The sequence below is a fragment of the Echiichthys vipera genome, assembly GCF_963691815.1.
Source record: "Echiichthys vipera genome assembly, chromosome: 23".
In the NCBI taxonomy this organism is placed as follows: domain Eukaryota; kingdom Metazoa; phylum Chordata; class Actinopteri; order Perciformes; family Trachinidae; genus Echiichthys; species Echiichthys vipera.
This window is the reverse complement of record NC_139848.1, coordinates 7369235-7393155: the sequence shown is the minus strand read 5'-3', so window position 1 is coordinate 7393155 and position 23921 is coordinate 7369235. Positions and strand designations below refer to the sequence as shown.

The window sequence follows — 23921 nt, the reverse complement described above, 5'->3', positions numbered from 1 at the left end:
GCAGGCGCACCCTTTGAAATGTACACAGACACCACCCACGCACTAACACACACACACACACACACACACACACACACACACACACACATACACTTCCTGTGCCTTTTATTCATTATTTACATCTCCTGCGTTTGCAGTGACATAACAGCATGAAACTTTGATCTGTGTTCTCTTAAACCGTCAGCACAACTAACATCTCCCCATCTCCCTTCCCCCTGCCCTTTCTCTCGCTTCCTCCGTGTCTCTTCCTCAAGCTCTGTCTACCCCCAGTCTCCCGCTCTTCCTCTCTCAATCCTTCCCTCTCCCACTGTTTGCCTCTGTAGGAGTCTCATCTCCCAACATCTTGCTCTTTTCCCAGAATCCCCGAGCCGTCATCCTCAGCACCGACTCCCTTTCTCTTGCTTTTTTTCCACTCTTTCCGCTCTGCCTCCCGACTCCTCGTATTATACCTCCTCTTATCCCCCTAATCCTCATTTCTCCCTCTCACATACTCCCTCAGCAAGTTACTTTCAATGCTACTCGCTCATCCATATCGGAATGAGTTTCATTTCCAAGTGCTTTTGCATGTACGTGGAACTTTCCCTCAGTCAGTGACTGTACATAAAATGGGTGCAGCACAGTGAAAAGACAAGCTATTGTAGACAATATAAAGCTACAATAGAATATTTAAAATGTTTGTGAGAGACATGAAATGCATGAATGCAAAGTAGGGATGTTAACATATGCTTTTACCGCACTAATGGCAGTCTAAATGCATATTGAAGCAATAGTGCTGCGCTACACGTCTCTTTTCCTCCCCTTACTCCACACTCTCTCACCTCACCCTCTCTTAGTTGCTCCAGTCTACACTCTTAATGCTCAGTGGCCAGTAGTGCAATCCTGTGGTGAAGCTTAACAGCTCCCAGGTGGGAATATGTGTAGCAGTGTAGAGTGTATGTTAGGTCATCGCTGAAACTTCTCCATCCAACCCCCCCTGAGGTGAAGGTTAAAGTTATCTCTGCCCTCTCCGCTTTCCACTCCAGATGCTCCGTGCTCAGACCTGCAGGGCCTGCTGTCCGGCCTGCTCCCAGATGCCCAGATTTCAGTGTCGTCAAGTAGGGATATGGTGTTTAACCCCGGGACCGCCCGTCTGGTGGCCAGTCGCTCCGGCTGGTTCCCCGCCCCCTCACAGCCTCTGGCTGGAGAGGAGTGGCTCCAGGTACGAGAGGGTTTCAAATGCTTTTATTGTTTGAATGATTATGTGAACATTCAAGCACCGTCTCTGCAAATGGGGAATGACTGTAACGGCACTGTAGCAGCACTTTGTACCTATACATAGCTTAGTTGTGAGTTAGTACATAAGTCCTCACGGCTCATTTTAAAGTCACGGTTTCTGAATACAGGCTGCGTGCATTTCTCTGTGGATCCCCAAAAATAAATTTACCCACTGGTAATTATAGTGCATTTTATCTTATGTGTTATGGGGTCATGTTTAGTGCTAAATATGCAAGGCAAAAACAATCAACAGCCTGTTTGTTGTGTCATTTGTTCAGGGTAATTGCTGTTACTTCCACTGTGAAAATGTCATGTTTATACATGCAACAAGTAGTACCTTTACTGTAAATTCTGGCTTCCACATAATTTCACTCGAGCCGCCAGAGGCAAGCAGGCTGAAACAAGAAGCACAGCTGCAATAAAACATTACCATGTGTTGTCTTATCTCCACAGGTGGACCTCGGTGTGCCTAAGACGGTGCGCGGAGTGATCACCCAGGGAGCGAGGGGAGGAGACGCAGGAAGTGGGGCGACCACAGATAACCGGGCATTTGTCAGGAAGTACAAAGTGGCACACAGCCTGAATGGAAAAGAGTGGAATTTCATCATGGACAGCAAGACCAGCCTACCCAAGGTGGGTGAGAGACAGATAGATGGGGCAATTATGTTTTTACGTTTGCAAACAACCTCCCAATCGAGATGACATTTGTATGTGTGTTTTGGACAGATTTTTGAGGGGAACACACACTACGACACCCCAGAGCTGCGTCATTTCGAGGAGATAGTTTCCCAGTACATCAGGCTATATCCAGAGAGGTGGTCTCCAGCAGGAATCGGGATGAGAGTGGAGATACTGGGCTGTGACCTTCCAGGTAGGACACTCTGCTGTGGCTTATATGAATGGGAATCATTGTATAAATAGGAATTTGCTGCCTACACTACTGCAGGCTGAATTATTCACCCGGCGCTGTAATGAACTGATCTATGTAGAGATGAATGGACCTCAAGAACGGCGGCTCATCCGAAAAAAGTGAGGCTCACATAAGATATGCATGAGAGTCATTAGAGTGTGCCAGAGGTGAAAAGACACGCCACAGTAAAAGGTTGTGATTGGGATGTGAGATTGTTTTTACCTGGAAAAAATATGAGTTAGTTCCAACAAGTGTTCGCATCAGCGGGGAGTGGACAGGGTTCAGTTTAGAGGAATGCGTCCCCAAAGAGATACAGAGAGAGCGTCGGTTTGTTCACTTTCCAGCGTGGTCTGTTATCCAGATGTGAGGTTACACACACACACACACACACACATTCACCGGCACCCGCACACACACACACTCTGGCTATTTACTGCTCCCTCTTTGCCTGAACAGGAGAGTTGGACCGTACAACACAACATACTCAACACTTATACACAAGGAACAGAAACAAGGATGGAAACCGAATGATCAAACAGCCCCAGGAACCACAGAAAAAAGAACCCCAGGGTCAAGGATGGGCACTTTTTTTGCAGAGGGGTGATTTTTATGAGCTGGCGTGGAGTTTTTCAAGGGAAATGTGTCGCAGAAAAGCGCCGTTGAGGGTCACACATTGTTCACAGCCTCCAAAACTCAGCAGGAACAGTGAACTGCTGACATCCTGTAAATGATTCACATCCCCTCGCACTCAAACTATTCTCTTCTCTCTGTTCTGTTGTCAGTTAAGCCCTCTTTTGAATTTCTATGATTTTTTTTTTACCCCAAATCCTACTTAGTGTAAAAAAGCAGCAGCTAGCACAGTGAGGCAGAATAAGGTCTCTCTCACTCCGTTCCTACACATGGTTGCGGTTCTTTCTTTTCCCACCCTGAGGCCCAGTGCGTGGGTCCGGCGATGTTTTTGTTCTTTTTTTTAGCCTCCTCTCCTTTCCTCTCCTCCTCTGTCACTCGCACCTCTTTTCCATGCTCACTGCTGTCGGTCTTGACTCCTTCTGTGTCCCCCCACACCCATTTATGCACACACAGCTTTTTTTCTAGTATACATGCTCCAAAAATGAAAAATGTATGAGCTCACCAAAAGGAAATTTTAGAGACTGATCTGTAAAAAAATATATATATATCATCTCTCCCCTTTTCCAGGGAGGATCATTTCAGTCTCAGGAGCACTGTATTGAAGCGCACACATGCACTTGCTCACACACACACACCCCTGTAATGTCAATCTCAGGCGTCTCAGCTTCACATTGGCTTTCTGGCTCCATCTGCACCTCAGTAAATATGGTAGCGCTCACTGTAAAGTGATGACAGGGTTTTCACAGTTTGACTGCTCTTATACGCTCTTTGTGTCACTGTCATAGCGTCTTATCATTTTGGATCGTGTGTGTGTTTGTGTTTGTGTGAACCATGATCTCAGCACTTGACCCCACCCAATGAATATCAAACAATGGCTTGTCTTTCCTATCATGTTCCTCTGGGGCGTATCTGTGTGTGAACGTGCATGCGCATCCATTTAACAGTGTGTGTGTGTGTGTGTGTGTGTGTGTGCGTGTGTGTGTGTGTGTGTGTATGTTGGTGTGTGTGTGCGCGCGCGCCTAGGACTGCCAAGCAGAGATTTACAGAAAAGCTTTCTACATAATTGAAGATATTTTTTTTTCCTCTCTGACATATTGCTGAGTCAGATTCTTTTGGGGGGGAGCAATATCTTTTAGCAGAGAGCCCTTTCCCCCGTGTGTGTGTTTATATCTGCGCGTATGTCTATGTGCATTTATACGATCGTGTGTGTGTGTGTGTGTGTGTGTGTGTGTGTGTGTGTGTGTGTGTGTGTGTGTGTGTGTGTGTGTGTGTGTGTGTGTGTGTGTGTGTGTGTGTGTGTGTGTGTGTGTGTGTATGTGTATGTGTATGTGTGTGTGTGTGTGTGTGTGTGTGTGTGTGTGTGTGTGTGTGTGTGTGTGTGTGCGCAGCTGCAGTGTTTTTGTACGAGAGAGCGTGCACCTCCATTATCTATGCCAGCAGTTCCCCTGGGTCCAGTTCTAAGTGTTGGTGTCTCATCCCGTGCATGATGATGACTTGCATCATCACCTGCAGCAGTAGACACATTATGTAAGACAACACTCCGCTGCAGAGGGACTTTTCCTGCATTACAAGAACCCTCTGGTGCGCATGTACAGTAGGCCCGCTTATGCACGCACACACACACACACACGGGTGTTCTCACGCAGCCTCGTCCTCGCACGCGTGAAGGACAAGGCTCGGGGCGAGGTAGGCAGGTCACATACGTTCACACGCATTCCCTCACATAAACATACACAAACGCACAAGCCGGTCCCATTCCCACTGCCCTCGACACTCCTGTCACACCCTGGAAAGGTCAGCACATTTACACTGTGACAAGGCCTGACCTTTGAAAGCATAGTCTGCTCGGGAGCTGGGGAGAATCTTAATGGACTTGCCAGTGTGTTTAGTTGCACACACACGTGAGAGCATGTGGCGCCCAGGTAATGTATAGGCACTCGGTTTGTTTTAACACCCAGTCCCAAGACTTAAGTGGAGGATTCAAAGGTTAGTCCGGGGAGGGCGAGGCAAATGCAAAAACAAACGAGATGAGAGAGAAAGAGAAGGGGAACAAGAGATGGTGGCGGTTTGGAGGTTTTGAGGAAGAGGGTCGCTTCCTTGCCTTGCTTTCCCTGTGGGCCGGCAGCAATAAGAGTCTCATTAGGTTGTTAATGACAGGCATAAAGGACATGACATTAACGCTGGGTTAATGTCAGAAGCCATCGCCAGCTGTGGCCAGCCCTTTCATGTCTGCCATTTCTCCCGCTGCGACGCCGTCATGCTCATTTCCACAGGAAGTTCCTTTAAGCGGATCAATTGTGTATCATGCCGCGTTTGTTGCCCTCAGTGCCTTTCATAGTCTTTAAATGATACTGGCTGTCATGCAGAAAGACCAGTGGGATCCTCTAATATTGCCACTGACAGAGTAAAGTGTGGTGATGGAATCCATGTGACTTTTTTCCAACGGATTACCTCCGAGTTCTTCAGGCTGGTCAGGTCATGGTGATTTATAAATACTGTGAAAGCATCAAACGGCTCAATCCACAGAAAATGAATGAATAAAACTGTGTCTTTAAACGAACCGTCAGGACTTTTGTACAGTTATGATGTCACACATATACTATCTATAGGTAGAAAGTGATGCTATAGCACTGTTAGCAGTCATTCCCCAGCTGCAATGATGGTGCAGAGACGCCAAGAGTGCAGACCCAGAAACACAGACCAATCAGAGCAGGCTGGGCTTTTTCTAGAGGGGGAGCTAAAACAGAGCATTGGGTAAATACAGGTACATTGAGACAGACGGTATGAGAAAACTAATGTGTAAACATGGAGAAACCCAAAATACAAGGGTGAACCTAAAATGAGCATAGTATGGCACCTTTGATTTCATTCATTCATTCATTCATCTTCAACCGCTTATCCCGGGGTCGGGGTCGCGGGGGGGCTGAAGCCGATCCCAGCTGACATCGGGCGTAAGGCGGGGTACACCCTGGACAGGACCCCAGTCTATCGCAGGGCACATAGAGACGAACAGAGACAGACAACCATTCACACCTAAGGGCAATTCTTAGAGTAATCAATTAACCTAACACGTGCATGTCTTTGGACTGTGGGAGGAAGCCGGAGTACCCGGAGAAAACCACGCAGACACGGGGAGAACATGCAAACTCCACACAGAAAGGCCCAAGCCGGGATGCGAACCGGGAACCTTCTCGCTGTGAGGCGACAGAAACCAGGGTCATATATCTGTAGCTCCAAAAAAAAGGAAAAAGGGTATTGAAATGTGACAAAAACAAGTCACTGTGTAAACTTGTGTTGTTAATGACTTCTTGCAATGGTTACAAAGACATAAATTGAGGAAAGAACATCCTACAGTTTGGATCTTTGGTTGAGACGCGACCCAAACCTCCGCGTCGGTTGACCCATCTGCTCCTAATAACACGGCGCTTTCTCCCACTTCACATTCCATCTGCAGCCTGCTCAACATGTGTCTGTTTGTGCACATGTGCTGCATTTTAATGGGAAACTTGTTACGCCCTAGTGTGTTTGTCTTTCTTTGTGATATATATGTGTGCTTAAATAGATGCTAAGGGCCCAGAGAACATCATACTGTACACTTCACTTTGTTTTCGCTCTTCTGAGTGTGAGTAATAAAGTGAGCGAGACACACACGATAGCTCCCACACACACATGCGTAAGAAATGAGAGGAAGACGGAGTGTGTGTGCTCTGCATCCTCCCTGACAGCCAGTGAGTGGTCCCAGAGAGGAATCCAAGGTCGAGGGGAGTTTGTTACACACATTCATCCATCAGCCTTAACCCCAGTTCTGTATGTATGTGAATGTGTGTGACTCTGTCTCTGTGTGTATTAGCATGTGGACATGTGGACATGTGTGCATCTGGGCGTCTGCAACTCTGAGTCACTGTTAAGACAGATACTGACGCCTGAGCACCCAGACACACATGACGGGGGCCCTCTTGGGTGCTCTCAGTCTATCCCTGTCTTTGACACTCTTGGGTGGGATGGTGTTAGAGATAGGAGTTACATTGACCTCACACATGACACTGAGACAGGCTGTTTATGTGCTGAATTTTGGTTAGAAATGGCTCAAAACAGCACAATTACTCCAGTTTCAAACCTGAATTCTTGCAGGTTGCAATCCTTAGAAAGTTATTTGTCAAGGCTATTATAGTCCGTATAAAATATGGACATAGCCTCCATGACGTCGCACATAGGTTTCTGAGGAGCCAAAATGAAGCTCACTGTGGGTGACTCTGGCTGTCCCCATCTTGGCAGCCCCCCACGAATAAGCAAAGACGGGAGCATGGATGGAGCTGAGGTGGGCCGAATGAAGCCTACAGTCAATGCTAGCTGCCTGTGACAGCACCCACTCATAACAGTCACGCCCTTAATTAAGCAGAAATCCAAAGACAATCTTTAATTTAATTTAAACGGGCATCCCCTGTAACCATTGTTTGTACCAGGCTGTAAACGTGTTTTCTGCTATAAAGTCTTTTTAACTCTCAGAGGTTGCCCTTAAGATTGTCTATGGATTAATCAAACACGATGTAAAGAGAGTCTTAGACATGAAGACCAAGCAGGGCTAGTTGTTTCCAGCCATTATAAAGTCAAACTATCAGCGTCTTCGAACTTACTTTGCTGTCTGAATCACTGGAATAAGGGCAGAATGAGGACCACTGACGGTGCATACAGACACTATACCTCATTACTTCCTGGTTCCTTTGTGCCTTTGTTGCTTATCACTTCCTCTCACATCTGTTCTTCCTGGGCCTCCCTCATGTATGCTACCATAGAAGGAGAAATACCACATAAATAACCCTCCTAAACAAACATTATGGTGATTAACGTGTCCTCTTTGCAGTAATCGAACGCCTGAGGATTGTTCCATACGACCACCTTTGACCTGAGTTATGTTTGTTTCTGCAGAAGTCACCACGCCGGTCTATACCGCCACGCCCACTCTGCCCGCCGACATCGAGACCACCACAGTCCCTGTCACGACTACAGGTGAGTCCAGGCGACAAAGAAATGCTGGGTTAATGGTGTTATTAGGGAGCGGTAACAGAAAAGATGAAAGCTTTGAAAGGTCTGTGTGACATTATGTAGAGCAGCTGTGAATGCTTCTTTATCTGAAATGATTTCTCATACTCTTTAGTGCCCTTTGGCTCTCACTCTGACTCTCCTGCTCTTTTCCTTCCTCACTGCTCTCCGTCTCTTCAGCAGCCTCCTCTCCTCCACCAGACAGCGTGTGTGACTTCGACCACGGCCTGTGCGGGTGGACGCATGACCCCAACGCCCCTCTGTTCTGGTCCCTTCACAGCCACGGTGAGTCTCCTCGACAGCCGCGTGAAGATCCTGCGTGACTCACCGCCGACTGTCTGGTTGGCAGAGCAACTCAGAGTTGCTTCGGGAAGTTTCGCTCAAGGTAGCAAGCGGTTAATAGACAGTGACCTGCGAGGGATGTCTGGATGATTACACAAAACAATGGGCTGGGACATTTTACACCGGATCTTTGCTGCAGAGCTTTTACGTATGCAGCTGCAAGGATAATTTCATTTGGGCGCAGAAAATTGCACAAGCACAAATGCATTAAGTTTATTTTATCAACTTCACTGAGTCTAGACAAGACACTAATTAAATGGAGTCATTCTCCTTGTGCATCTTCATTGAGTTTCTTTTTGTTTCAATTTGATTAAAATAATTCCTTAAATTGAAACCGGTCTAATTTAGGAGCGAGCCACGGCGCTCTTTCCGAGCGAATGAGAACAAAAATGGATTGAGGGAATGAGGGGGGAAAGACGCCGCCGCCATGACGAACGCATACAGCCTCACGTGTGACATACACCAGCTCTCAGCTCGCACGCCTCTGTGTGTCAGGACGCGTGATGTCCCAGCAAGAAGGGGTTAAGACCTAGTAGCTCCAATTAAGTTCAGAGCAGGAGATTCCAAAGACGAGCAGTTATTCCCAGCCGTCTGTTACTGCCCCTCCATTACCGCAGGCACATCCCAGATAATGCTGTGTAGACTTCCATCTACTTAGACACTCATGGAAGAAATCATCTTCCTTTTATATATATTCCCCTGGATCAAAAGTGCAGCTTATGGTGTGTTATTAAAAACTATAGAAGACGTTTCCTGCTGGGTTTAGAGGGGTGTTTTTTTGTTTTTTTTTACAGCACTATGTATAATCTTTGCTTTGCAGGGTAAAGGATTTTTATCCCAACCTTGTTTTAAAATTCATTGCTTTTGAGCAAGTCTCCATGAAAGATTCAGCATCTCTCTCCAGCTGGAGAGAATTAAACAAGAGGTTCAGCGTGGCCCCTTTTTTGTCAAATTTGTGATGTCACCTGGGTCGTGTTCGGCAGGGCAGCGGCTCTCACAGCAAAGGCAGACATGTTCCTGAAGCGTGACCGATGTAGGTCCTAGCCATCTCTGACAGGGGGGGCTTCAAAGCGTCTTCTTTCATCACGGCCGGATTGGAAAGGGCTGCTTAGATTAGTCAGGTTGTGGCTTTCATGTACGGAGTATCATTTTCCGGCCGTTTTGACACGCCACACCAGCCTTTGATTTTCCTGCTCGTGTCAAAGGTCAGAAAGCACAGCCAACACAGGATCATTATTTCACTGCTATCAAATCACTCTTTAATCCTCTATAGAGTTCTATTTTTTTTCTCATGTGACCCAGAGACCGTGATCTCCTCACCTCTTGACCTCAGTCATGAAACCAATTATTAGGCACAGAGGTGGAATTAGCCACCACATATACTGTGTTATTAGACTTAATATACCCCCGCTAGTAAAAACATGCTAAATAGGCTTCATATATTGAATCCTTGTTTGCTTCCCGCTGCAGGAGGCCACTGTGAAATGGATTAACAATGCTCTGTTGTGCTGTGCGCGGCGAGGCAGTCTCCATTATGAGCTGTCTGGCGAACAAGAGGCACAACAATGGGGGGCTCGCTGCGAGAAGCCGCGCTCCGACACAAGGCAGAAGCGACGGAAGAGGCTCTGGTGCACACATTAAAATGTGTGATAAAACACCTCGCGGAGTCACAAATGTGTTTCAGTCGCACGTCCTCTATAGACGTACACACACACAAAAGGAAACAGTGGCATGTGGGCCCAGTGGAGCACACACACACACACACACACACACACTAATTTCAGGGTTGCGAAGGACCATGGGACAAACTGTCACACACTGTCTAAAGTGTCACACACAGGCTAGTCTGGGCGTATGGCGGGCAGAGGGGAGCTGTCAAGGCGGAGGAAGATTTGTCCCTCAAGATGCAGCTTGTCGGATCTGTTAGAAAGACCGCACACACATACACACACACACACAGCGAAAGGTTATCGACCCAGTCACTCTATAACTTGTGCATGGCCCGCTGGATGTTACTGAAAGGCACTTTGGATGAAAAGCAGATGCTTTTCTGGAAAATACCTGTATGCTCCCTCAATTGCCTCAGACTCCTTTTTCCTTACTTCTAAGACAGAAAGGCACGTAGTTGCTCTGACACACCCACACACGCACACACACACACACACACACACACACACACACACACAGGCACACACAGTTGTACATGATAAAGCAGGTGATTTAATCTGCAGATTGTTGATACTGGACATTTTCCCACAGGGCCCACTTAAGAAATTCTTCACCAGACGCCTCTTTGAGTCACTCTCTCACACAACATACTGTAGGCTCACCAATCTCTCACAATGGAATTCATGTCGGCATCCAATTTGCAAACTAAACATCCTCTGGTGTAAACAAATGGAGTGCTGTGCGACTTTCCCGTTGTTTAAGTCATTTACCTGGAAGGGAATGAAGAGAAATAGGCCCCGAGGGTCTTGGCTGGAGTTGTGGTAGCACTCCATGTAAGAATGACGCTCTCGCCGGTCCTATTCTTCTGTGTTTATATTTATCGTTTCCCTATTGTTTGGTGTGACTATTGTGTGGTAGTGATCCCGTTCCTGTTAGCAACTGGTGATTCATTTCTTTTTTTGTCTGAGATATCAGTAATTGTGTGAAAACATACTGTATATATGGATATTTATGTGCCTAAGCCTGGCTGTGTGTGAAAACAGTGGTGATTTATGATTATAATTGTGTGAATGTACGCACACATAGTATGTCTTCACCCAAAAAACTCATTCCGGCAGCATCCATTTACAGTTGATATCAAAAGTCTACACATCCTTTTGAATTTCCTAGTTTTTATTGCCTCGAGGGCTGAAATGAAAACCCATTAAATCAGGCTCTTTTTTTTCTCCATTTGATTGCAGCAACCAGCAAACTCAAGGTTAAAACAAAGATCTGCTCATTTCTGGAAATGTGTAACAGTTTGGAGTTTATCCAATTAGTTTTTCAGAGAGTTTTTTTAAAGTTTATTTCTAAAACATGGAAATCACCAAAGTTAGTTTGTTCAATTGTAGCATTTCTGAATTTAGGTACAGTTCTCCGTGGGCAGAGTAGAGCAGCTGAAAGAGTGCGTGGTGATTTGTGATATTGACTGTACATTTAAAGGTCCCATATTGTAAAAAAGTGAGATTTCCATGTCTTCTGTGGTTATAGAGCAAGTCCAGGTGTCATATAAATACTGTGAAAGTGTCAAAACACACAGTCCGAATTTAGAAACTGTGTCTTTAAGCGAGCCGTACGGTTGTGATGTCACAACTGTACTAAATATAGGTAGAAAGAGCCGTTATGGTTATTCCCTGGCTGCGATGATGGTACAGAGTCTCCAAAAACTCAAATGCAGAAGATCACAAACCTGAAGAAGAGCATATTATGGGACCTTTAAATCCCCTTTTTACACCCACTTATTCAGAGTAAAACAAACTAATCTCTCATCTCATCCCCTGCCCTTCAGAGCTCAACAGCTATCTCTACATGGACGCCAGCCTGAAGACGGATCAGCAGAAAGCCCGGCTCGTGAGCCCCGTGGTGGCGGCCGACACCGGTCCACTCTGCCTCCTCTTCTCCTACCAGCTGTCGGGGGAGGCCCATGGCCACCTGAAGGTCCTCCTGCGAGACGACAACGACGAGACCTCCCTGTGGGCGCTGAAAGAAGAGCAGGGCCCCGTCTGGAGGGAGGGGCGCACCATCCTGCCCCGCTCCCCTAAAGACTTCCAGGTAATAAACCAATATGTTTTGGGTTAAATAAAGACTGGAGTGATTTATCTTTATTGGTATGAAAAGGTCATAACAGCAATGCTATGAGCACCAGACTTCAGGTCAATAACAGCTATATTAAAGTATGCCTGCTTCATAATAGACATCTGGGTCACGCCCTGTATTATATGTCTCCCCAGAAAGAAAAACATATATTTAATGTCTTTATCAGGGTTGGTTCGAGGGAGATTCATTTGTCTAAAAGCATATGAAAGCATCAGTTTCAGTCTCTGTCACCTAAGGCCAGGTTTGACTTCAAAAGGAGCTAAAGTACGCCCCACTGTCTCTATTGGCTGTGTGACTGTTTGGGGATCGCTGTGCGTTTGTCAGAGACATCGCGAGCAGTTAATGTTCTCATAAAAAAGTGAGTTGAAGAAGCTTGCAGAGAAGGGGAGGATGATTGCAAGTGTTGAGTGCAACTTTGAAATCACAGGCACCGTATTAAGTTTTTATCCCCTTTCTCCTCCTCCTCTTCCTCTTCCTCCTCCCGCTTGTCCCCGTTCTCAATCCCCCCCCACCGCTCCCTGTCGTCTTCAACCTGTCACTGCCTTCCTCTTCCTCCTCTTCTTTTTTGACTTCCCCCTCCTCCTCTTCCTCTTCCTCCCCTGTTTTCGGCTGCGTTAGATTGTGATGGAGGGTTTCTTTGAGCACGGCACCAGAGGACACATCTGGATAGACAACATCCACATGAGCTCCAGCACCCCTCTGAAAGAGTGTACACGTAAGTTACACACCAACACACACACTTTGGGACAACAAAGCCAAAAACTCTTTTCCATCCAGAACAAACACATCCATTTGACCCACCAGCCCCACCGTCGCCTCATCATCTCGCCCTCCATCATTCTGCCATTTTCCTCCCACCTCCTCCACTTTTAGCCTGAAGGTCCATGAACAGTGACACACATGATAGTGATAAACACCCCAATCCTCCCTCACCCTCCCCTCCCAGTTTCATAGACAGCCTCTCCTCCAAAGAGCCTGCCGAATGCAGAGATGAAAGGAGGAAGGAGAGGGAGGGACAGCATTTATTCTTCCACCAAAAAAATAGAAAAGAATAGGAAAACTAGGCCATAAACGCCCCGTGGGCCCCCACGATTCTAATCTATGTTTCATTAGATTTCTCTTCTTCTCTTTCTCTCCTCTCCCTCCATCTCTCTTGTGCTCACTCCTCTGTGGTATTTGTAAACAGAGTTTTTCCCGAGCTGTCAAAGGGAATTACTAGACAGGCTGTTTCCCAAGCAACTTTCTGGGTGCCGGGTGGTGTGAGCCGAGCGCCAGCGCAGCCTCCTTAATCTGGCCCAAGCAGGGGCTTTGGAGAGGGTCTTAAACAGATCAGAGAGCGAACCGGGGGGTTCAGAGCCAAAAACCCTGCCGTCATCACTTCTGACTGACGTCCAGTGTGCTTTGGAGCTGGACCACAGTCCAAGTGTCCCTCGCTTGTGTGTCTGTGCGTTCCATCAATCATTTCGGCGTATATGTGTGAGTCACGAGTGTTGAGACTCAGCACAGCAGCTCAGAAGGCAAAGATGACAGTCTTGGTTCCTCCTTCCTCCCTTCCCTCCCCCTCTTTCTCCAATCCCAAAGCATTCTGGGATGTTGCTTATCACCCAACGCAGTAGAGTTTTTCACAGTACGTTGGCGTTCCCGCCAAAAGGCACCAGTTCCCAAGTCAGTTTCCCTTTTTCTTTCCATCCCACCCGCCCCCCTGTCACACACAAACACACACACACTAAGACACACACACCACTTCTTTGTGTTTGCATTCCAGGCCATCAAAGTGAAGGTTCTGCTCTGTGCATTTGCAGAAAGCCAAAAAAAAACCCCTAGTTTAACTGGACTCAGCAGATAAACAACTTGAAATGCGTGAACTTTGAAAACAAACACACACACACACACACACACACACACACACACACACACTCACGTAGCCCGTACACTCTCCGCACAGCCAATCTCAGATTCCCAACTCACACAATACACTCTGTTAGAAATTGCATTCTGGCATAGCAGCCGAGTAAATGCCATCACTCATGTGAGTTATCTGAGGAATTAACTTAAATTTCCTCAGGAGGACTTTGATAGTCTTGTGACATTTGTTTGACATTTGGCTGACTTTTCCCTCGTATTTATAGTTATCTAACAGTCGTCTCTCTCTCTCTCTCTCTCTCTCTTTCTCCTCCTCTCTCTTTGTCCTCGCAGAACCCTTTGCAGCGTTTTCTCCTGAAAATCCAGGTGAGTTTGACTTTGGTATGATGTCACTTCCTCTCTGGTCTTGCTTCCTGCCCGTTGGTATGCACTAGCCTGGGGTTTTTTGCTTGGTGGCACTACGTTGTCCCTTCACCGACAACACAGAGTCTGCTGCAGCTGTGTGATTCCAGATGAATAAACCTGCATTTGTTATTAAAACTAGTGATTCCTGGCATCAGCGGCAGCGTGTACACATCACCGAACAAACACTAAACCCCTCGCAAAAATCATAATTATCAAATTTGCAAATAGCAAATTAATTTTGGTGAAGTTGGAAAGTAGATTATTTTAATAATGTGTCGTTGTGCACTAGTTTTACCTTGTCCCTCTCAGTGGAAACAAAAGATTAGTCTCGAAAGAGCAAACTCTGCGTGCAAGGCAAGCTAAATCAAGTGCACCTCATGGAGTCAGATATTTGAAAAGAGCTACATATTCTCAGTTCTAGTGCCTGACACAGCCTGAAGGGTTTTAAATAACTGTCTGCCTCATGAAAAATATTTAGAGCATCCTGGGGGACTCTATGAGATTGATGTTAGTGTTTTGGCATCTCATAATGTCTTCCAATAAGATAAGAGCTCGGCGGTTTCAGTGCGAATGTGATGTGTGTGCACTTCTTTGGCTTTTCTACTCCTCCGCCTTCACGCGCACTCGCAGAGAGTCTCCAACCCTTGACAAACACACATTAGTATCACCACACACACACACAGAGACACACACACACACCAGTGTCCCCAGTGAAAAGCAATCAGATAGAGTGACTGAGCAGCGGCGAACACGGGTGTCTCTCTCTCCTCTCCCTACCTCAGCTCTGTCTAATGAGTGTGTGCAGTGTGAAGTAGCAGCAGCACGCACCATTTCCCTCTGTAATTATGTGACACGGTCCAAAAATCAGGATGTATTCAGCTCTGCTTCACTTTCCCTAGATCAATTTGACATTCTCTCTGTGTTACAACTCTCCACACCACGTTTGGATGGTACGTTTTGGGCTTTATTTTTTTTTTGTTTTTTCAATGCCTTCAGGGGTTCGTTTTTGCAAAGCAGTCTTGGGTAGTCGAACAGAGGCTTCTTGGAAGGTGGTTAGTCGGTTGTTACCAAGAATTTGAGAAGGGGGTTCAAGCCAGGGGCAGCAGTGTAGAGGATCTGTGGAGATAGTCTCCAAGGAGACAGAGCTTGGCTTGAGGAGGAGAGGACTGGCCAGGAGGATGATGCATGAGAAAGAGGAAAATGAAAAAACCATGAAGTGAGAACAGGATAAATTATGCACTCAAATCAAATCTGCCATCTCGAGCCAGCTAAATAACAAATCCCAATCCAATATCAGCTCAGAGAGCTCTGGAACATTGGATTCCCATGTGATGTCCCACTGATTCCTGCATGGTTCTTTGTCAGGGGGCTGTTTGTGACTTTGTGCTAAACAGGAAGAAGAATTCAATGTGTGTGGGTGCTTTTATGACTAATTATTTTGGCTTTCGTTTCACACCAAGTCATTCCATCGAGGCTTTGAAAAAAATTAATTGCATTGACTGGATCAACTATTGGACTGATTTCAAAGCGAATCTCCTGATGATCTTGGTGTGAAAGCTTGTCCACCAACTGCAACCCGAGCTACGTCAGAGCAATAGATGCTTTTTAATTTCTCATTTTTGTTGGCCTTGGAGATTTATTTCATTTTTTTGCAACTGGCATGCTTGTGCATGCTCATATGAGGTGCACGCCTGCTGTTCGTATGATGAAGACTAGTAGGGATAGAAAATAGAGAATTAAATGTAGAAAAAGTGCCACTCCTCTCTTTTCCCGCTGGCCAATTATTCTGTATCTCTCCACCAGGGGGAGGCGTTCCTGTGCCTCCCTTGCCCATCCACTGGTATTACATTATGGCCGCCGGGGGCGCCCTCCTTCTCCTGGCCGTGGCCATCTTGGTCAGAGCCCTCTGTTGCTGCCGACAACACCTGGCCACCAAGAAGAGCCAGCTGTCAGTGGCCTATCACAGCTCCTCGCAGTGCTTCCAGTATTCTAACTGGTCCTCCAGTATGGCCACCCCAGGGGTGGAGCCAGTCCTGACAGTGAGGTTGGACAGCCGGGACCGACACCGTACCCTCTGTTGAAAAGAAGCACTTAGCTGCTTAGAGCAGGACGCCGACTTGTCATGTCAGTGGCAGTGTGTATCGTGATGCCGCAAGATTGACACAACATACACTGGACGAACCCCTCCCTCATTAGTTTACAGCTGCAAGGGTGATGATGACATTGTCCTAAACTGCCAAGAAATTTTTGCAAAGAAACACTGTGCTCTCTCTCTCTCTGCCTCTCATGGATGTAGCTTTGGTTGCTGTTTTCTTCTTTGTTGCATTAAGGAGTTTGCTGTTGACATTTCACACTGTACTGCTCCTGATGAGAGGACTGAAGTCTGAGTAAGTTATTTATCTGAACAGCTTGCTTCGGACCATTGAGTGCTGTCTGGCTCCTCATAACCCCAGTGGTCCTCCTGGAATGACCCCAGCACGGACATGCACACAGACATCTGTGGGCTGGAAATGGGAAGGGGGTCGAGCTGGTTCTGCCGCGAGAGCCAGCCAGAGCTGCCAAACCACAGGCTAAAACAAGACCCCAGAGACATGAGGAGCTCTGCAGTGCTGAGAGAGAGAGGAGAAAACAGTTAGACTGAGAGGCATTCGACGTGCTAGCTGTGGAAATGATCTGGCAAGCCCCAGAAAATAAAGCTCTTGGTATCTCTGTAATAGCAACATGAGAAAGCTGTGATGTACCAGTAGTGCGGGGGTTATAACGGAGGAGGGGGGCAAATCCTCCCATTATGCTTTTCAACAGAGCATGTGCACATTTAAAAACAAAGGAATGCAAATCCATCATACTTTAAGTCCTGCATCACAAATGGAGATAACCAGCTCGTTTGATTGAACGTCTTGTCTTCTCCTGATAAAGGCATCAGCCAGTGATGGATGCAGCCGTCTTCAGTGTTTAGTGTTTCATCTTGATTCTCTGGCGTAATAAAGCACGTTGTTCCCACTCCCATTTGTGCTTCATACCACCCCGTTGTCCCCCATGTCTTTGAGCTGCCCAGATGAAACTCATGTTGAGCCTTGTTGTGTTTTCAGTGGGAATATGTGCTTGTTGTTTTTAGCGTTGTAAATAGACACAGCTGTCTGCCATCTCCGTTTCTGTCCTGATTTACACTCCTACAAATCCCACAATGCCGCTGGACCAGCTGGAAGCCATGAGTGCAGTGTTTAGCTGTATACGTGCACCGTTGAGAGACGATATTATGTGAATCGGAGCAGAGCTGGTTCTTCCTCTAGTGCCATAAGACGCCAAGAATGACCATTAAAATCATATAATTTATAGCTAATGCACTACTTACTAATATTTGACTTATCTGGGATCTAAAAAGAAAGTTTGATTGTGAAAATTTCTCTGAATTCTGACTGAGGTTGACAAATTGGCACCAATTTCTCTCTCATCACTCGGTACAGAGGTGGGGGGATTTGAGGCTCACTTTAACACCCCGAGATTGGATGAAATTGAGGTCTTCACTCTGTGGCTTAACGGTCCGTGCTATCGTGATCTGTCACACCAGCAAAAAAAATCCATCACCCACTAGCCCACAGCTCAGCAGAAAGCACCTCGATTTGTTGCCGCAATTTTGAAGCTGCACTTTTCTCCTCAGAGTGAAGAAGAAGTGTTTTTTGGCACGCTCTCACTTTGTGCTTTTAAATCAGCTCGAGGAGGAGGGATTGGACACCCGGCTTGGGCCATCTCCACACCGTTACACTCCAAGCCTCTAATAGTTGTAATTAGTTAATGGAGAGATAACATTTATTAAGGCTGCAGTAAGCACTTTTCCCTCCCATCTATTGCACCTCCGCCGCCCAATCCACTGCCAACTTCAGTCGCCCCGGAAACAGTATTAATAACGCCATTGGCCATCAAAGACCTCCAGATCTAGACGTGTGCCTTGCCAAGAAGTTACTCCCACTCCTGTATGCTTGCCAAGAGCTGACGCGCACACACACACACTCAGACATGTGGACACAAATGCACACACACACACACACACAGACAAAAGTGAAAAGAAAACTCATCTAAAGTGTAAGTACACTTGAGCTATTTGGCTCCACTAAAGTGCTGCAGTCATTGCTAGTTTCACCACACTTATAATCCTTCAATTCAGACACTCATATACGTGGATTTTCAGTTCACACCACCTGACACCGAGTTTCACAGACAGACTGTCACAAGCACTACTTAAACGTTGACGATTGTTGCCATTAGTTTGTTCTTTTTTTCATCTTATACACCACTCTTAAACTTGACAGTAACAGTGTCGATGATTTTAACGGTGATAACGATGGGTGATGTTAATTCTTTGATGTTGACGTGTTTGCATCTTTATCCACACGGAATGAACAGTCTTATACCATCAGTATGCTATGTGATGACTGCGTGTTTGACAAGAATGTATCAAAAATGATCTTTCTCTATTAATAAAGTCATATTTTTCTATTATTCCAAGACTTATGCGTTTGTGTATGGATGCCAAACGCACCAGTAAAAAATGAATTTAGAATATCCAAAGTGTTATATTTGTGCAGTAACCCGTGCCGCCTGTTATTTTGCTAAATTGTTAGCATTACAAAAGGTATTAAATTGGAGCCTAAAGCAGCCAGATGCTGGGCTGTATCACAGTTGTTGTGTTTAAAATCTGCCTGATGCTTGAACGTCATGTTTCCTGTGCTTCTCTCTTACAGTTAGGAGACCCAATGAAGTTGGAGATGGACGCCTTTTCAGTGGCAGGGACCCACTCGGTGGAGGTAAGCACAAGAGTCATCACAACAGCACCAGTTTTGAATGTTATCACTTTGGTTAAATGGTTTTTTATCAGCCAGAGTTAGAAGGGACCTGATAAAGGTTCAGAACACCATCATCAGGACCCTTTGGCGTCACTTTTTAATGCTCTGATGACAGCCAGTTTTGGAGAACAGACATGAAGGCAGCAGCTTAACATAGCTTGACAACAGTATTGATAACAACTGATAATTCCCATTCAATCGTCTGTGTTTGAATCCGATGACATTAACTTTTCCTCCCTCCTTCCCTTCCCGTCACAGGTTTAAGCTTCCCTGAGTGGAACACAGCATCCCCGTCATCTGAGCCTCCTGTGACCCGCATCTCAGAGAAGGACAACTCATGGCTGTACACCCTGGACCCCATCCTGGTCACCATCATCGTCATGAGCTCCCTGGGCGTCCTGCTCGGCGCCGTATGCGCCGGCCTCCTCCTGTACTGCACCTGCTCCTACAGCGGCCTGTCGTCCCGCTCCTCCACCACTCTGGAGAACTACAACTTTGAACTGTACGACGGCCTCAAGCACAAGGTCAAGCTGAACCAACAGCGCTGCTGCACCGAGGCGTGAGGAAAAAGAGAGGGAAACGGACGGAAACGAGAGCGAGCCATGTCGTGAAAACCTCTCACTATTTTCTTCATTTCCTCCTGTTCACTTTCAGTTAACTCCCTCAGCGGTGCAGATCCCTGGACACGGACAACGAGAGGGACACTTTTTTTTTTTAGCTCAAATGAGAACAGCTCGGAAAACGTGGCACGGTCCAGCGTTGGTAGATTTTGTGGCGAAAGAACATATGAGAGAAAGACTGCGGTTGTCGAGATGGATCCTTCCATCGCGAGGCCTCAAAAGATATCTACACATATCAATTACAGATTCCTGCTCCACCAAAAGAGAAGTGTTTATAAATGCATCATAGATTTGTAAGAGGTGTAGTTTTGAAGCTGGATACTGTAAGCTGCACATACTGAGTCAGAACACATCGTGCTGGAGAGGTGGTAGGTTAGGAACGTGCTTAGAAAGCGTCTTTTTTGATCACATGTGAACACAGTGGCCTAGAACTTAGCTCTTTTGTGCGGCCCGTTGGCTTTTTTTGTTCCGTCGTAAAGTCTGCTACCTATCAACCTCAGTTATCCTCTTAGTTCCTGACAGTCCGCGTGATATTTTTAGTCACAGGCGTCCATCGAGTTTGTCTTTCTGCCCGGTCGCTCTCCTTCTGTTTAATGTTTTGGTTCTGGCCTATCGCCAGTCTGTGATGGCAGATAAGTAGAAAAAAAGAGGCGAAGAACTTACGTATGTGTGTGTAGAGGTGGGGAAGGGTGGGGGGAGGGGGGGATTTTAACACATTCTTTTAATGACAGAGAGAGTTATTGTTAGATTGAGTTGTCGGAGACTGTTGTTACTGGTTCCTGTCAAAGAGAAGGTCATGTTTACATTGTGGTTAATGGCGAAAGGTCAAGGAGCTTTCGGTCGGTGCAACCTATGGATTGCTGGTAAGAGACTGAAAAACCACTGAGGAAAGACAAACAAAGAGAGAGAGAGAGAGAGAGAGACTATGACTGACAGAGCACTAAAACCCCCTGCCTCTCTCTCTCTCACGGGGGGCGATGTTTCTCGCTGTGCGACGGAAAAACAATCGCCAGACGGCAACTCTTCTCAGTTGACTTGACTGTGCCCGGACACACAACAAGCCTTAAAGTGTTTGCGGAAATGTTGAAAAAAGGAAAGTCGAGGCGACACCGAGACAAGAGAGGAGGCGTCCGTCTCTCTCTTCTTACACGTGGACCTCAAAAGCCATGATTTAAAGGACCTACTCCCCCCTCCCTCCTACTCACATACACACGTCACACCACCCACCTCAAACTAGCGGCTGATTACGGCCTATTTTCTGTTCTTTTTGTTTCGTTTTTTTTTTTTTTATGTCGGCTCTCGCACAGCAAGGCAGGCATTCTTCGGGACTGTTTTGAACCAATCAGAAAGGGTCTTGCACGCTCTGAATGGACTCATAAGCCATGAGAAGGAGAGGGTCTCGCTCCCACGCACATACACACATTGCTTCACTTGTATATACAGATGTATATACAGAACGTGAACACACACGCCCTCTCTGGCTCAGAGGCCTCAAAATGAAGGGAACAATGGTTGCTGCTGAGAAGCCGGAGGTTTATATTTGAGACCATGGATTCAGTACACACACATGCACTCAACATCTCATCCCATCTACCCTCACCATGCACACACACACACACACACACATACACACACACACACACACACAATGTCCCTCTCCTCTGAGGCCCGATACTCTGGACCCCACTGACTCTCTTCAAAGTGCCTTGGAGCCTCGGGGATCCAGCTTGCCTTTGGAGCCGTTATCAGACACAGTAAGTTGACACTGAAGGTGACCGCCACAGCGCCCCCTTCTGCCTGGGAGGACCGAACAAACGTTAAAAAGGACAGGATCCACCCCTTCCCTTCCCTTCCCTTCCCGTCGCACTGCTCGGACTGCTGTTGTTGTTGTTTTAAAGGGGTCTTTGTACAGAAATGCTCTTTTTATGATTGTTATTATAATTATTGTTATGATTATTTAATAAAGGATTTATACCATAATGAGGAAAAAGCTCTCTGACATTCTCTTGCTGTGATACATAAAAAAAGTTGTAGCATTGACATTTCTGTGGACACAACTAAGTATTTCCTGTCCTAATACCCACAAACTCCATCTGAGACTTTGAACCCGACTCTCACTTTTAATTGCAAAAATACACACAAACATGTCCTCCCTCTCTCTTTCCCCGTCACATACACATCCATACATAATGCCTTGTTGTCAGCCTGCTACACTTGGCCTCTAATCTCCACATGACGTCCCATTAGTCTGGACCTCTGGTGGCCCTCATTTAGGAGCTCTAACATCAAAGCTTTGAAGTGCCCTGCGTCTCAGCCTCACGCACACACACACACACACACACACACACACACACACACACACTCATACAGTACACATGCAATTACTCTGCTTTTCTTTAAACAGCTTGCTGAGTCTCCCACACACGGTTCCATTTATCCACATAAGCTTTCCTCACCTAAATGCTGTTAGCAAATCCAGCACAAAGTTTCAGATCCAGAATGTAATATCTTTGAGTTTCCTGGATGCCTGTCAGACAGCCAAAGTGGTCCAATTCTTTATTTACGGGGGTGCTTATGGAGGCTGTAACCGTTCTGACTTGGAAGATTAAAGAGAGAGAAGTTAATGTTGCATTTCTTAGCTTGTACGCGCTCCTTAAATGTGTTTTCCCCTGCCCGAAAAAGACGGTCATCGTAACTTTTTAATTATAGGACTGTTTTACACAACTTTGAGGGGATATGAAATGGAGCCTGTAGCTCAGGTACCACAGTATGAGCCATACAAAGCAGAACGACACGTGTTGTCGCAGCACAGCGGCGACGGCAGTGGCTGTTAGCACGCTCCGGTCCGTGACATAGCGGGCCAATTACCGTCTCTGAAAAAACACAGACAATCCCCAGTCCACCAGAGGAGTGCGATGCCATCTGCTCACAGGTTTGATTGATCCCGGCAGAACAGTCACGACCACATCACACGAATGAACGCCGACAGGAAATTACCAAAGGAGCCAGATTGTCATTGTTCCATACCACCTCCTGTTTTCACAACCAAATTATTCTTAATTTTTTTTTTCCTGCAAGTGTGTGTGTTACCCAAATGTTGTTTTTCGAGGTTTTTATCAGTCTGTAACGGCACACTGCAGGGGCCCTTTCCTTTAGCCGTCAGATCAGAGAGTTCCTTTGCCTCTGAAGCTGAGGCAGCCTTCAAAGAAAAAGCTCTGGCACCATGTAAGTCGATAGGCCAGATTGAGGAGGGAGCCCATTTGAGGGTCGCGCCACAGGAAGTGACTGCAACACACAGCTAATTAATCTGGGGATTATGTAATCAAGATGGAAGAGAGGGCAGACAGTTAGTCATCAGTTAGGGAGGAAACTTTGTTTGGTTTTCTAACTTAATCGCTTAGTATTTCCTTTTTTAAGCAAATTGAAGCATCAGCGCGTCAAGGTAAGATGGTTTTAACTGTTATTAACCCTTAAAAATAGCTTGTTTTCATGAATAATATCAATAAAAGAGAATAATGCCTTCTTAGATGAAATTCCAAATCCTCCATATCCTCCTCCCGGCACCTTCAGTGACAGTCTGAAGAACCACCTGGAGACTAAACCTTACATCTCTTTCAACAGCATCCAAAGTGCCGTCTCAAACTGCATATACACAGGCACACGCAGAGACTTACATGTTTCACACACACTACCACGCACCCACATCCCAGTGGTCTTCCTGGGAAGGGGGCCCAGATATCCTTGTCGGGCCTGCCAGCGGTTCAAAGCACCTATATGGGTCAGAGCAGGGGGGGGTGCGTGTGCGGAGGATGGAAAGGCGCTCTGTGGCAACGTGCCCGCCGATGACGACAGACCCAATGACAACAAATGCCAAAGGCTTAAATAAACACCAGGCAGACCATCACTTTCCTTCCTCCGTGACATTATCATCTCACCAGAGGATACAGCCTCCGAAAACAAATACGTGGAGGAAATGATTAGGATGCGAAAAATCTCCATACAGAGCTCAGAACTAGGCCATCTTTCTTGTCACTGTGAAGCAGCGCGGAGGAAATGAACTCGATAGAAAGATAGTGAGGGTGATTTGAGGCAATTTGGACGAGGGACCACAACACCGACGGTCTGTTTGCTCGGATGCCACTGAAGAGACTGAAGATCCAGCAGCAATATTCGGGGTGCAGAGCTGCAGGTTTGATTTCCCAGAAGCATCTG

At 46.4% G+C, this 23921-nt stretch overlaps 1 protein-coding gene across 3 annotated transcripts in view; it reads left to right on the top strand.

Annotated features, from left to right (window-relative positions):
* The window catches only part of nrp2a (neuropilin 2a), a 58487-nt gene extending 38128 nt beyond the window's left edge, over positions 1–20359 (top strand). The window contains exons 9-18 of one of the 3 annotated variants that reach the window (XM_083937612.1): positions 1023–1198; positions 1708–1887; positions 1981–2125; positions 7721–7801; positions 8018–8119; positions 11673–11935; positions 12599–12695; positions 14177–14209; positions 18988–19050; positions 19348–20359. In XM_083937612.1, the coding sequence (XP_083793738.1) occupies positions 1023–1198; positions 1708–1887; positions 1981–2125; positions 7721–7801; positions 8018–8119; positions 11673–11935; positions 12599–12695; positions 14177–14209; positions 18988–19050; positions 19348–19652 (1445 nt within the window). In that variant the 3' untranslated portion in view covers positions 19653–20359. Of the gene's footprint in view, positions 1–1022; positions 1199–1707; positions 1888–1980; positions 2126–7720; positions 7802–8014; positions 8120–11672; positions 11936–12598; positions 12696–14176; positions 14210–16051; positions 18649–18987; positions 19051–19347 lie in introns of those variants that run through there. The other 2 variants (XM_083937611.1, XM_083937613.1) reach the window with 2 other exon arrangements.
* The last annotated feature ends 3562 nt before the right edge of the window (positions 20360–23921 follow it).